This window comes from Mauremys reevesii, linkage group 7 (assembly GCF_016161935.1).
Source record: "Mauremys reevesii isolate NIE-2019 linkage group 7, ASM1616193v1, whole genome shotgun sequence".
NCBI classification, from domain to species: Eukaryota; Metazoa; Chordata; order Testudines; family Geoemydidae; genus Mauremys; species Mauremys reevesii.
This window is the reverse complement of record NC_052629.1, coordinates 108,240,179-108,252,257: the sequence shown is the minus strand read 5'-3', so window position 1 is coordinate 108,252,257 and position 12,079 is coordinate 108,240,179. Positions and strand designations below refer to the sequence as shown.

At 43.4% G+C, this 12,079-nt stretch overlaps 1 protein-coding gene across 7 annotated transcripts in view; it reads right to left on the bottom strand.

The window, feature by feature from the left end:
* SRGAP3 (SLIT-ROBO Rho GTPase activating protein 3) overlaps window positions 1–12,079 on the bottom strand; it is a 300,075-nt gene that overhangs the window by 287,844 nt on the left and 152 nt on the right. For 6 of the 7 annotated variants that reach the window (XR_005601272.1, XM_039547357.1, XM_039547359.1 and 3 more), the window contains exon 2: window positions 9,421–9,533. Coding sequence is in view for 6 of the 7 variants with exons in the window: in XM_039547357.1 (XP_039403291.1) it covers window positions 9,421–9,430 (10 nt within the window). In the remaining variant the exon portion in view is untranslated. Of the gene's footprint in view, window positions 1–9,420; window positions 9,534–11,669; window positions 11,809–12,079 lie in introns of those variants that run through there. The other variant, XM_039547356.1, reaches the window with a different exon arrangement.

Genomic DNA, 12,079 nt, shown 5'->3' with positions numbered 1-12,079 from the left:
AAAAACCCAAAAATTTAAATGACTCCAATGGCTGTATCCATGCTATCTAAACTCCATTAGGCATCTCCTGCCACACCAGGGCATTGAAGAATGCAACTACAAGGATCCAGTAAAATATATGGAGGCAGAAATCACTGTGAAAAAAGCAAATCTGTTCACAAACAATAAAAAGAAGTTTTCAATTATGTCAGTCTCTTTACAAAACTTTGTAGCCTTGTCTACATACAGAAGTTGCAGCATCATGGTTCTGACCAGTGTCAGAGACAAGTTACTGGGCTAGACAGACCTTAAACCTGTTCCCAATTAACTTAACCTAAATCAGCATATGCCAGATTTGTATCAATGGAAGAGTGACCACACAGTCATTTGCACCACTGAATCTATTTTACATCACACTTTTCATTAAACTGATGCAATTTTGCGTGTAGTCAAGCCCTAAGCTAATAATGGACCATGATTTTGGACAAACATGTCTCTTTTCCTGCTTGCTAAACATCTATGAACAGATTGCAGTTTCCTTTAATTTATTCCTTATTTGACAATTCTCTTTTTAAAAATTTTACTTTCTGGATTGCTTGTGAATATTCAAAATGTGAGCTCTGTTGGTTAGTTATGACTGGTCAGATAAATCACATGGTATTGTTTCTGTTCCTCAACTGGAGGAGCTCAAACTATCAGTATACAAATTCCAATTTTGGCTTCCTCATGTACTTGCTTTTGAAATTTGCTTTCTGTACACAGGTTTGCTTGTAAAGCTTAATCAACTACATAAAGAGAAAGCAAAGCCTAAAGGGGCACAAACGCAGTCAAAGGAAATTATTGTAAAAATCCAAATATTTGTGAAATTATTTTTAATATTTTTACCCAGCTTTAATATTAGAAACATCACATTCTTCCTCAATCTGAAGATTTAATGCACCTTGAAAGGCCAGATTCTGCTCTATAATCCCAGGTGGCCCCATCGGCTCCAGTAGAGTTTCACTGGTATAAGTGAGAATATTAATTCCACTGAAACTCACTGAACTACTGGCGGGCAGCGATCGAGCCAGCGGGGATTGATTCAGGGATCGATTTATCGCGTCTAGTCTAGATACGATGAATCGATCCCCAAGCGCTCTCCCATTGACTCCTGTACTCCAGCACCGTGAGAGGCGCAGGCAGAGTTGATGGGGGAGCGGGAACAGGCTACATTATTCACGTAGCTGAAGTTGCGTAACTTAGATCTCCCCTCCCCGCCCCCCGCCCAGTGTAGACCAGGCCTGAGATGTTCTTTCCACTTCCCTATGGCACAGATTAAGCAAGGCCCTTGAATAACTTTAATCATTTCAATGGGATTACTCAAATGCTTAAAGCTATGCATGTGCTTAGGTTCCTTGTTGAACTAGGGCCTATAAGCAGAGTTTTTCTATAACCACAATAGATGATAATGACTAGCTTCCCAGCACAGAGCTGTATACAATGCACTGCTGAATGGTTTGATCACTGTGATATTTTTAGATTTTGTCTTTTCAATCCTTTCATATGAACTTTTTATTCCATTTTCTCCTTAACCTACATATTGACTATCCAGAAACACTCTGTGCATTGTTCTGCATCACTTGCCATACATGTTACTTTTCAGGAGGTGCTCTGATAGTGGCTGTTGTTTGTGTGCAATTCTCTCGGGGGTGGGGAAGGACAGAAAAATCATTGTCATATTTTAAGAAACAGTGCTAGTAGTAATTTGTTGTTATGGCAACAATTTCTTACTTTAAAGTGCTCAGTATTACTCCTTGCTTACGTAGCTAACAGCTTCAGTTCCTACCTCTTCTTTGATTCAAACAGGGATTTGTCAGGATTGCTATGAGTTATTTGGTCTCCTAATTCTATTTACTCTCTGCAGTAAGGTAACCCTTATGTTTGTCAGTCATCCCAAATTAATTCCTCTTCTAATCTGTTTCTAAATAACAAAATAATATTATGTGTTTATCCAGCACCTTTCATTCAACATCTCAAAGCGCTTTAAAAATAGCTAATTCATTCTCTATGAGGGAGCTAAATTTATTATTCTCATTGCAGAGTGGGGGAAGCTGAAGCCAAGTAATTTAACCAAGGTCATACAGTGAGTCATTGGCAAGACTGTGACTAAAACTCAGGAGTCCTGACTCCCAGGCCTGTACGCTAACTACTAGATTCACTGGAATGCCAGAAACAGGCTGTGATGCTCTGTACCTCGGGAGAACACCCAGCACCCCCATGTTTATCCTTGTAAAATGATTGTGTGGTATCCACTGCAAAGTTTGTCATGTTGGGTATCTTCAGAAGGCTCATGATGCACTGAGCATTGTTATAGTAATTGTTGTTACAGTAATGTTATAATTTCATGTATATAGTTACGTGTCTTCATGGCTTAAAATAAGCCCAGGCAAAAACTCTCCAAAAGCAGAGAGGCAGTTCACACCTCATCAGGGACAAACCCAGCCCAGCCTCACAGAAACAAAGGACCCTGGCCTAGGCAGCAACAAAAGGATCTGTTGGACTCTTGAGTGAGTCACCCCCCTTCCTTTGGTCAGTTTGGAACTGTGATGAGGTAATGCTCACCTGACACTGAAGGGGGCGGGGCAAAGCCAAGAGGGAAGAAAGAACATTGATAAAAGGAAGAGATGTTTGCCATGCTCTTCCTCTCTCTTCCACCTACATCTATAGACACCACACCAAGCGACTGAAGTGCTGATCAAAGGGGAGAGTCTGACTGAAGAGCAACCAGACAGTAGTGAGAAACATCTAAGTTTGTAAGGGCATTGAAAGTGTTAAGATCAGCTTAGAATGCATTTTGCTTTTATTTCATTTGACAGATCTGACCTGTTATGCTTTGACTTATAATCACTTAAAATTTATCTTTGTAGTTAATAAATTTGATTATTCTACCTGAAGCATTGTGTTTGGTTTGAAGCATGTCAAAGACTCCTCGTAGGATAACAAGCCTGGTACATATCAATTTCTTTGTTAAATTGATGAACTCATATAAGCTTGCAGCATCCAGCAGGCATAACTGGACACTGCAAGACGGAGGTTCCTAGGGTGTCTGGGACTGGAGATATTGGCTAGTGTCTTTTGGTTGCAAGTAGCTGGGAGCAGTTTATATGCCATAGGCTGTACGTGAACAGCCCAGGAGTGGGGGTTCTCACAGCAGAGCAGGGTAAGGCTGGCTCCCAGGGTCAAGGACTGGAGTGACCTAGCAGATCACTGGTCCTGATAACACTAGGGGAACATCACACAGGCATAAGTTCTAGACATCCCTGATAATAAGCCTGCCTGCTGTACAGTCCAATGCTTTCTTTGTTGAAGTGAGTTTACTCTGACATACCAGAGTGTTGGCACTACAGTGTAAAGCTGCTCCAAGAGTATATTGAGCTCTGCCAGCCCCCTCACCATTGGCACAGAGAGAAAGCTGTTCATGCAATCTGTTTGATTCACATTGGTTTGCAAATACACAGTCATTTGGATCAAACAGTTACAATCTATACTAAAAGCAATTGCACAGTCCAACATTTTTTGCTAATATTTGGTTTATTACAGTCCATCTTGTCACAACATAGCACATTATATTCACATTGTTCCAAAGCCAACAATGGGACCTTTTCTGCTCGCTTTTTACTTTAGAAATTCGGTCATGTCTACCCTGGAAGACCCTATGATGACCGGTGAAGTAGTGAAATGATGACATCACAGGAGTCAAAAGAGTGAAAGCAGATCCACTGAGAGGGGAAGAAATGTTTAGTCAGACTACAGTATTTAACATTCTTTGTTTTTTGTTTGCTTGTTTTTAAAAATCTATTTAAGGTTAATGACTAACAGTTTGGAGAAATGATGTCTTTTAAAAGATTCATCACCCCAATCCCTTCAATTAAAGTGTGAGATTAGATGATCTTTTGACACATATAATGTGTCATCAAAACTAGAGAAGCCCAGAATATCCCTGATATTTTTCACGTTAAAGAAAAAAAAAAGGTCAAAACAAACAAAAATGTTTCAGGTCTTCTTTATCCATACTAAAGAAACCCAAACGGTCACAAGACCAATTGTTTTTAATCATTTGCCAAATACCATTAAATTACTTCACCAAGGACATGCAACAAGTCAGTAACAGAGCTGTGAGTAGAGCTCCAATATACTACTTTCAGGACCACCCAATCACAAGACTATCTTTTCTTCCTTAAACCAAGTTCCAAAGCGGGACCCTCATTTTAGGGTAGTGGGAAGACGGAGAATATTTTATTGCCCTTATATAAATCATGGTACGCCCACATCTCGAATACTGCGTACAGATGTGGTCTCCTCATATAAAAAAAGATATACTGGCATTAGAAAAGGTTCAGAGAACGGCAACTAAAATGATTAGGGGTTTGGAACAGTCCCATATGAGGAGAGATTAAAGAGGCTAGGACTTTTCAGCTTGGAAAAGAGGAGACTAAGCGGGGACATGATAGAGATATATAAAATCATGAGTGGTGTGGAGAAAGCGAATAAGGAAAAGTTATTTACTTGTTCCCATAATATAAGAACTAGGGGCCACCAAATGAAATTAATAGGCAGCAGGTTTAAAACAAATAAAAGGAAGTTCTTCCTCACACAGCGCACAGTCAACCTGTGGAACTCCTTGCCTGAGGAGGTTGTGAAGGCTAGGACTATAACAGGGTTTAAAAGAGAACTAGATAAATTCATGGAGGTTAAGTACATTAATGGCTATTAGCCAGGATGTCCCTAGCCTCCGTTTGTCAGAGGGTGGAGATGGATGGCAGGAGAGAGATCACTTGATCATTACCTGTTAGGTTCACTCCCTCTGGGACACCTGGCAATGATCACTGTTGGTAGACAGGATACTGGGCTGGATGGACCTTTGGTCTGACCCAGTATGGCCATTCTTATGTTCTTATGAAGACTCCATCTGTTATTTTCTCATGAGGGCATTAGAAAGCATATCTAGGTTGTGGAATCTCCATCACTGGAGATTTTTAAGAGCAGGTTAGACAAACACCTGTCAGGGATGGTTTAGATCAGTGGTGGGCAACCTGCATCAAGGGTTCCCTCTAGGTACAGGATGGGCAGGCACAGGGGGAATCCAGAAACCATGCCAGCCACACATCTGTGCTCATGACTCCATGGCAGGGCCACCGACTGATGTCCCCAGGAGGCCCCAGAACCAGGATGGATGACAATCCTGGAAACAGAAGTCCTGTATTTACCCAAAAAACAGAGCATAGAATCATAGAACTGAAAGGGACCTCAAGAGGTCATCTAGTCCAGTCCCCTGCACTCAAGGCAGAACTAAGTATTATTTAGACCATCCCTGACAGATGTTTGTCCAACCTGCTCTTAAAAATCCCCGATGATGGAGATTCCACAACCTCCCTAGGCAATTTATTCCAGTGCTTAACCACTCTGACAGTTAGGAAGCATGATCTAGGTGTGTTTGTTTTTTAATCTTTTCCACCATGTTCGTCACTACTGGGCTGCAGTTAAGTAGTTTATCCAGGAGAGGCTGCACAACACGAATCAGATGTTTTATGCCAGGTGAGCTGGATCTGTCCTTTTGGAAGATACTCTTTAGCAATAACAGACTGGGCTCTTAGCAAGACTGAATTTCTCTTCTCTTTTCACCCTTGACTCCTTAAAGCAGTGGTGGGCCACGTGCGGCCTGTGCCGCTTCCCACAGCTCTCAGTGGCCAGGAATGGCAAACCGCGGCCACTGGGAGCTGCGGGTGGCCATGCAAAAGTAAACGAACAGTCTGGTGGCCCGTGATATGAGTCCCCCGTTTTGTAAATGGACTGTTCAATGCAACAAAAATAAGTCTACTCACAGGACAGCAGGCTGGGAACTTGCTGCTTTATTTAACCACATCACAACTGGGGAGGGAACTCCCACTGACCAAAACAGGAAATAAGAGAGCATGGCTGCATCCCAGTTAACACTATCGTGACTAAATCACTGGGGATTTTTAATTTTTTTAACCCTGGAACTTCCATCCTGCCCCTGTTTTTTTCATTCTTTGTCCCATGTCACTAGTAGTTTTGTGGATTTTGTGGCCCACTCCCTTCACCTGAGGGGGACAGGCCTTTTGTTTCTTGATGGGCTCTGCTCACCAACCCACAACTCAAATAGGTTAGTACTAGTTTAACACCAAACCCCTGATAACAAAAGGGGGGGGGGAAATAAATAAATAGGACAGCGGGTTTTTGTCTGAAAATACGGGATTCTCAGAGGCTATCTTTAAATCCAATGGGATTACCAGCAGTGGGATGCAAATGTCAGAAACGTCTACATGTATGTTAGCCAACATACATGTGCTAAAATCTAATCCAAGTCAAAAGCAAATACACTGAAAAACCAAGTACAAATAAAACATTTCTTTGCTCCATGGCCAAAAAAAAGGACGATATCAGTTAAGAGACCTTTTCCATCCTAGTTCTGTACTCAGTTGTACCCATTGCAATTCCATCAATGTAACTGAGGTAGCATAAGTGAGGGGAGAATTGGTCTTATGCTCTGTAAGATACCATATAGATCCAGTTCTCTATTATTGTATTAAGTTTATACCTAATGTCTACACATGTAAGACTGCCCTCTGGTGGATGAATGGACTTCACTCTCATGATAAACAATTATTTACCAAGCGCTATATAACTTTTACAGTCCAAAGCATCACACTGAAATAGCTGATTGACTTTTTGAGGTAATATTTCCCAAGGCAATCAAAGAAGATTCTTTCACAGCAGTGCTTGTAATGATTCTGTCATAAATGTAGAGCTATTTTTAAAAAACTGTTCTAAGGAAAGGAATGGAGAAAAGGAGTGGTGGAAAAGCTAATGTATTTACAGTAAGGTCTTGTGTGAGCTATTGCATATTGTTGGAAACATTTTAATAGATTACGGTTTTTAAAAAATGTAATCTCCCTTATTGCCAAGTTGCACAGAAATGCCAACAAAGGGCCAATTTACAGCTCTGAAAGCTATAGCAACCATGCCCACATAGCTAAGGAGAGATATACTAGTAGAATAGAATTTGTTTTGGAGCAAAACCAAACAATGAGAAAAAACAGTTGCTATTATTATACGGTACATTGCTAATTACACCGAACACTCACACTGCAGTAAACCCACAGACAGGCAAAATTCCCACTGACAAAAATAGGCCTGATTCTTCATTGCCCCCTACCCCTTGTGAAGTAATTTACATCAATATAAAGGGAACATCAAACACTGTCTTTCTGATTTGGTAGCACTTCTACAACCACTTTCCACAGGCATAACTGACTACATAAGGTGCAGGACACTACAGAATCAGGCCCGATGCCTGTAGTAGTGCTGAACTTTTGAGTAACCTGTGGATAATAAAGTTCCTTCCTTATTACACAATGTAAATAATATACAGTATTTTGTGATATATCTGGAACATGAAATGCTCTTAATTTTCTGGTCATCCCTACTGCATACTTGCCTTTAAGAATAGAGCATAGCTAGTTCACTGTTTACATGCAGAGCACAGTTTCACCCATGTGGGTCTTTGGCAGCTGTACAGGCATCTAACCAGCTCATTTCCATTTTCTGAAATGAGGAAGATGCTCTCTAGGGTGACTAGAACAGAACTGTAGCATAATGCTGAACACAAACTATACCTAGCAGGAGAGAATACTGACTATTGCTTAATTAAATGTGTTACTTGGGGTTTACAAGCAAGAAAGATCCAGGCCAGCTTCAAAAAGACAAACTGCAAAGCTAAATTGCCTAATTTACTGAGTGGGTTCTGTGAAATATTAACATGCTTATATTACACTGGAGGTTTGGAGAGAAGAGGGAACTTCTTGCAATTGAAGATTTTGGTTGCATTTGGTATCCTCCTCAGTCAAAATGGAATAAACCCAACTACTTCACCAGTTCTCTTATTTTCATCCAGTTGCATAACCGGAATATAAGAATTGTCATAGCAGACCAGATCAGTGGTCCATCCAGTCAAAATGTTTCCGAGGATAGTGCAAGAAACCTCACAGTGGACAATTATGAAATAACCTGACCACAGAGAAAGTTTCTTCCTAATCACCATTAGTGACTGATTTATGCCCTAAAGTATGAGGGTTTCCCTTCTAAAAATAAAATGATTTTATCTAATGTAACTGTGCATGTTCTCATTAACCAAATAAACATCTAATCAGTTTTCAAATACTACTCTTGGCTTAAATTATATCCTGAAGTCAAGTGGTGTTGCCTGTATTCAGCAATTCTGAACATCGAGTTCTAAGTGTCTCAGGCTGGGGCACCCAAAATCAGTGGCCACTTTTGAAAATTTGGCAGCGTAATTTGTAAACCATTTTCAAATACTGAATGGAAAGCACTCTAGCAGCATAAAATATTCTGCATAATTTATCATTTCAATTTCGGGAGGGGGGAGGGGTGCTGGCTCTGGGAGGAAGTTTGGGTGCGGGCTCTGGGCTGGGACAAGGGGGTTGGGGATATGGTTTGAGGGAGGGGAGCAGTGCTTACCTCGGGTGGTGCGGCTCCCAAAGCAACCAGCACACCCCCCTCTGGCAGCGGCTCCTAGGCAGGGGGACCAGGGAGTCTCCGTGCAGCGCTGCCCACAGGTGCTACCCCGGAGCTCCCATTGGCCGCAGTTCCAGGACAACGGGAGCTGTGGAGTTGACGCTCGGGGTGGGGGCACCACAGAGAGACACACAATTCCTCCCCCCCCCAGGGGTCACAGGGACATGCCGGCTGCTTCCGGGAGCAAAGCAGCACAGAGGGAGGCAGAGCAGGCAGGGATAGTGCTAGCTGTTGCATACTGGGGCCTCTATTGGTCAGCCGAATTCTGACCTTCTCAAGTATTCTCTGGCAACAATTCTTCACTGAGTCCTCCATCGAGCCACACTTCCCTTGTCCTGATCCAGCTGCTCTCTTGAAGCCAGGTCTCCTACTCTCTCTATATATAGCTTGAGACTGAGAGTCTCAAGGGTTTGGGGCATCCTTTAATGGATTGAGCTAAAGAGTTGTAGACAGCAGGCAATGCAGTAACAGCTGTAATAGGAACAGCTGATCAGTCACTTGAGCATGCAGTGATACATGGCCAGAGGGGGATGAGGAGAAAATGCATTACAGGGAGACGAATCAAATCTCTATCCAAATGGGAACAAGGACAAATGGAAAAGGTTTCCCTATCTACTCCCAGGAGATGGGAAGAAGAGGGTGGATAGTGAAGAAGCCAGCAACAACAGCTGTCCTGCAGGCTGCCAGCACCTCTGCCACTGGGTGAATACTGAAGGACACACACACCCCATGCACTTTCGAGTCAAATATTACACCAGTGGTCCACAAACGTTGGATAAAGATTGCCAGGGAAATGAGAAATTAAAAAACACTGTACTTTCCAATAGTTCTTTCAAGAGAACTCACCCCTCTTCATGACTCTCCAAAATTCAGCACTGCAGAGACATTCCCTTGCAGAAGGGGGGATGAACGAAGCTTTGAAAAGGGTTTATTTGCATATGAGTCACCAAATGCAGGGGCTAAAAAAATAAAAGTGACGTTTCATTTATTTGCTGCAATCATAACAAAGTGGAAATGAAATTATCTCCTTAAACCATTTCAATGTTAAGTGGCCAAATATATCAACTAAATTAATTAGAGACTGGTTTGGGGGAACAAGATAAACGTCAGATGGCTAAATCTTGACAAGGTTTCTCTGCAGAATAAATCAAACTGCCCTGGCAGATTGAGCAATATAATTGGCAGAAATGCATCCACAGTACTACATAATAGTGTAGCACTGGTTTGTCCATATGATATCAAGTTGTGATGTGCAAAAAACAGGAAGGCAGGAATAAGATTAAACTGAAAAGAGGGCTAGCAGTAGGTGGACTTCTACAATAAATGATTGGAATGGGAAAAGATCCCGCTCTCCTGGTCATGCAGTTAAATTCTCTCAAACTTACTTATTTGTTCTCTTTCTACCTTGCCTCTACACTTATAATAAATTGGAGGCCACCTAGGACCTGACTATTGTCATTATGCAGCACACTATAGAGACAGATAGATAGACACGCTCACATACACACTTTATTTGTATTGTGGTAGCACCTAGGCGATTCAGTCATGAATCAGGCATTGTACAAAAGCATGAGATGGACTCTGCCCCAAGGAGTTTACTATTACTCCAAACACACTCTCAGTAATAGGATCAGCAGTCACTTGGATTTACTTTAAAAAATAAGAAAAACTTGTACGTTTTTTATTTTAAAAAAATGCTGTGTGTGTTTAACTTATATTGAGTTGGAAGACTGGGGCCAGGATCCCATCCCCCATAAATGACCAATGAATTGACTAGAGAGATTAGCATGCAGGACTATTGTGCTGGGGAAAAATCGTTTAAAACCTAGTCCTATAAATCTGACAAATATTCAATAAAGCAATGTGCTGTCTTCATAAAAATGTAAAAACCTGCTATAATGCTAAATCTTGAAAGAAACTTGCCTCTCATCCATCTCTGAACTGATTTAATAACTGAGGTGACTGACAGTAGCAGGATTCCCACATGGCTCTGATGGAGGTTTACCATCTCCCTATCTCTAACTACTATTGTGGCTGACACTATCACTAGGAAGGAATTTAGCCTACCTGTTTGTCTGATGGGGGCAGGATATTCATTTAAGATTTTTTTTAATGATATGGGTAATCTTAAACTGTTGCCACTCAGATTGGCAGCTCCTTCTCAGACTTGACTATTAACATGTCTTCAAAGCCTATCTTTTTCTAATGCTTAGCACTAGGGTGACCAGACAGCAAGTGTGAAAAATCGGGACGGGGTGGGAGGTAATAGGCGCCTGTATAAGAAAAAGACCCAAAAATTGGGACTGTCCCTATAAAATCGGGACATCTGGTCACCCTACTTAGCACTAGCACAGCACTGTTATCCCTAGATAGGGTGACAAGATATCAGGACTATCCCAATATTTAACCCTTTGTCCTGTGTCCTGATTAACGTATGATCGGGATGCCATTTGTCCCAATATTCAGGTAAGGAGTCGAGCGGGAGGGAGGGAGGAACTGACTCTGTGGGTGCTCCAAGGAGCACCCACAGGGAAAAATTGCAGCCAATCTCCCTCCTCCTTGCCGCCTTCTCCCTCCCTCCCCACAGTGTGCCGCTTCGCCGCTTCCCCGCTCCTCCCCCCCCCCCCCCCGCACTTCCTGCCAGATAACAGCTGTTTGGTGGCACTTAGCGTTTTTCAGGAGGGAGGGGGCGCAGCAGGGACACGGCGCGCTCAGGGGAGGAGGCAAAGACGCAGGGCAGGGGCGAGGACTTGGGGGAAGGGGGTGGAATAGGGGCAGAGCAAGGGTGGTGCAGGGGCAGAAAGAGGTGGAGGGATGAGCACCCACCCGGCAGAGGGAAAGTCAGCGCCATAGGGGTGAGTGGTGGGCAGGGGGGTGAAGAGGCAAGCGGCAGGCAGTGGGTGGGGGACTGAGGAGGGATGCAGCAAGCCAGCAGGTGAGGAAAGGCACAGTGGGGGTGGGGGGCTGAGCAGGAGGGCAGAGCCTGGGAGGAGCGGGGGTGGACTGTGAGTGGGGCTGATGGCACCCCAATATGTCCCGATATTTTAGTGTGGTGATCTGGCCACCCTACCCCTAGATCTACAAACACTACATACAAGTGGGTTCCCCTATCCATGCTTTGCTGATAGGGACACTGGGTCACTGAAGATTTGCACAAAAGCTGTGGGTGCCCAACACTTCTGAAAATCTGGCTCCCCCGGAAAGACGGCCATTGAGTTCAACGTCCTGTCTCCCCTCGGACAAGTCTGTCGCAGAGCTAGGACAACAACCCCTGGGGTCTTCTGGGTCCCAGCTCAGGTCCGAGCTAGGAGGGGCCCGGCCCGGAGCGCGGCGAAGTCTCCCTCGGGAACCCGCTCTAGCGCCTGTCAATCGACTCCATTAGCCCCCAAGGCCACGTCTGCCGCGGCCCTGCAATTCCAAGACGAGCTGACCCGACCGGCCGGGCAGGCTCAGCAGCAAACACCCCTCAGGCCTGGCGGGCCGCCTAGTTCCCATAACAACAAGC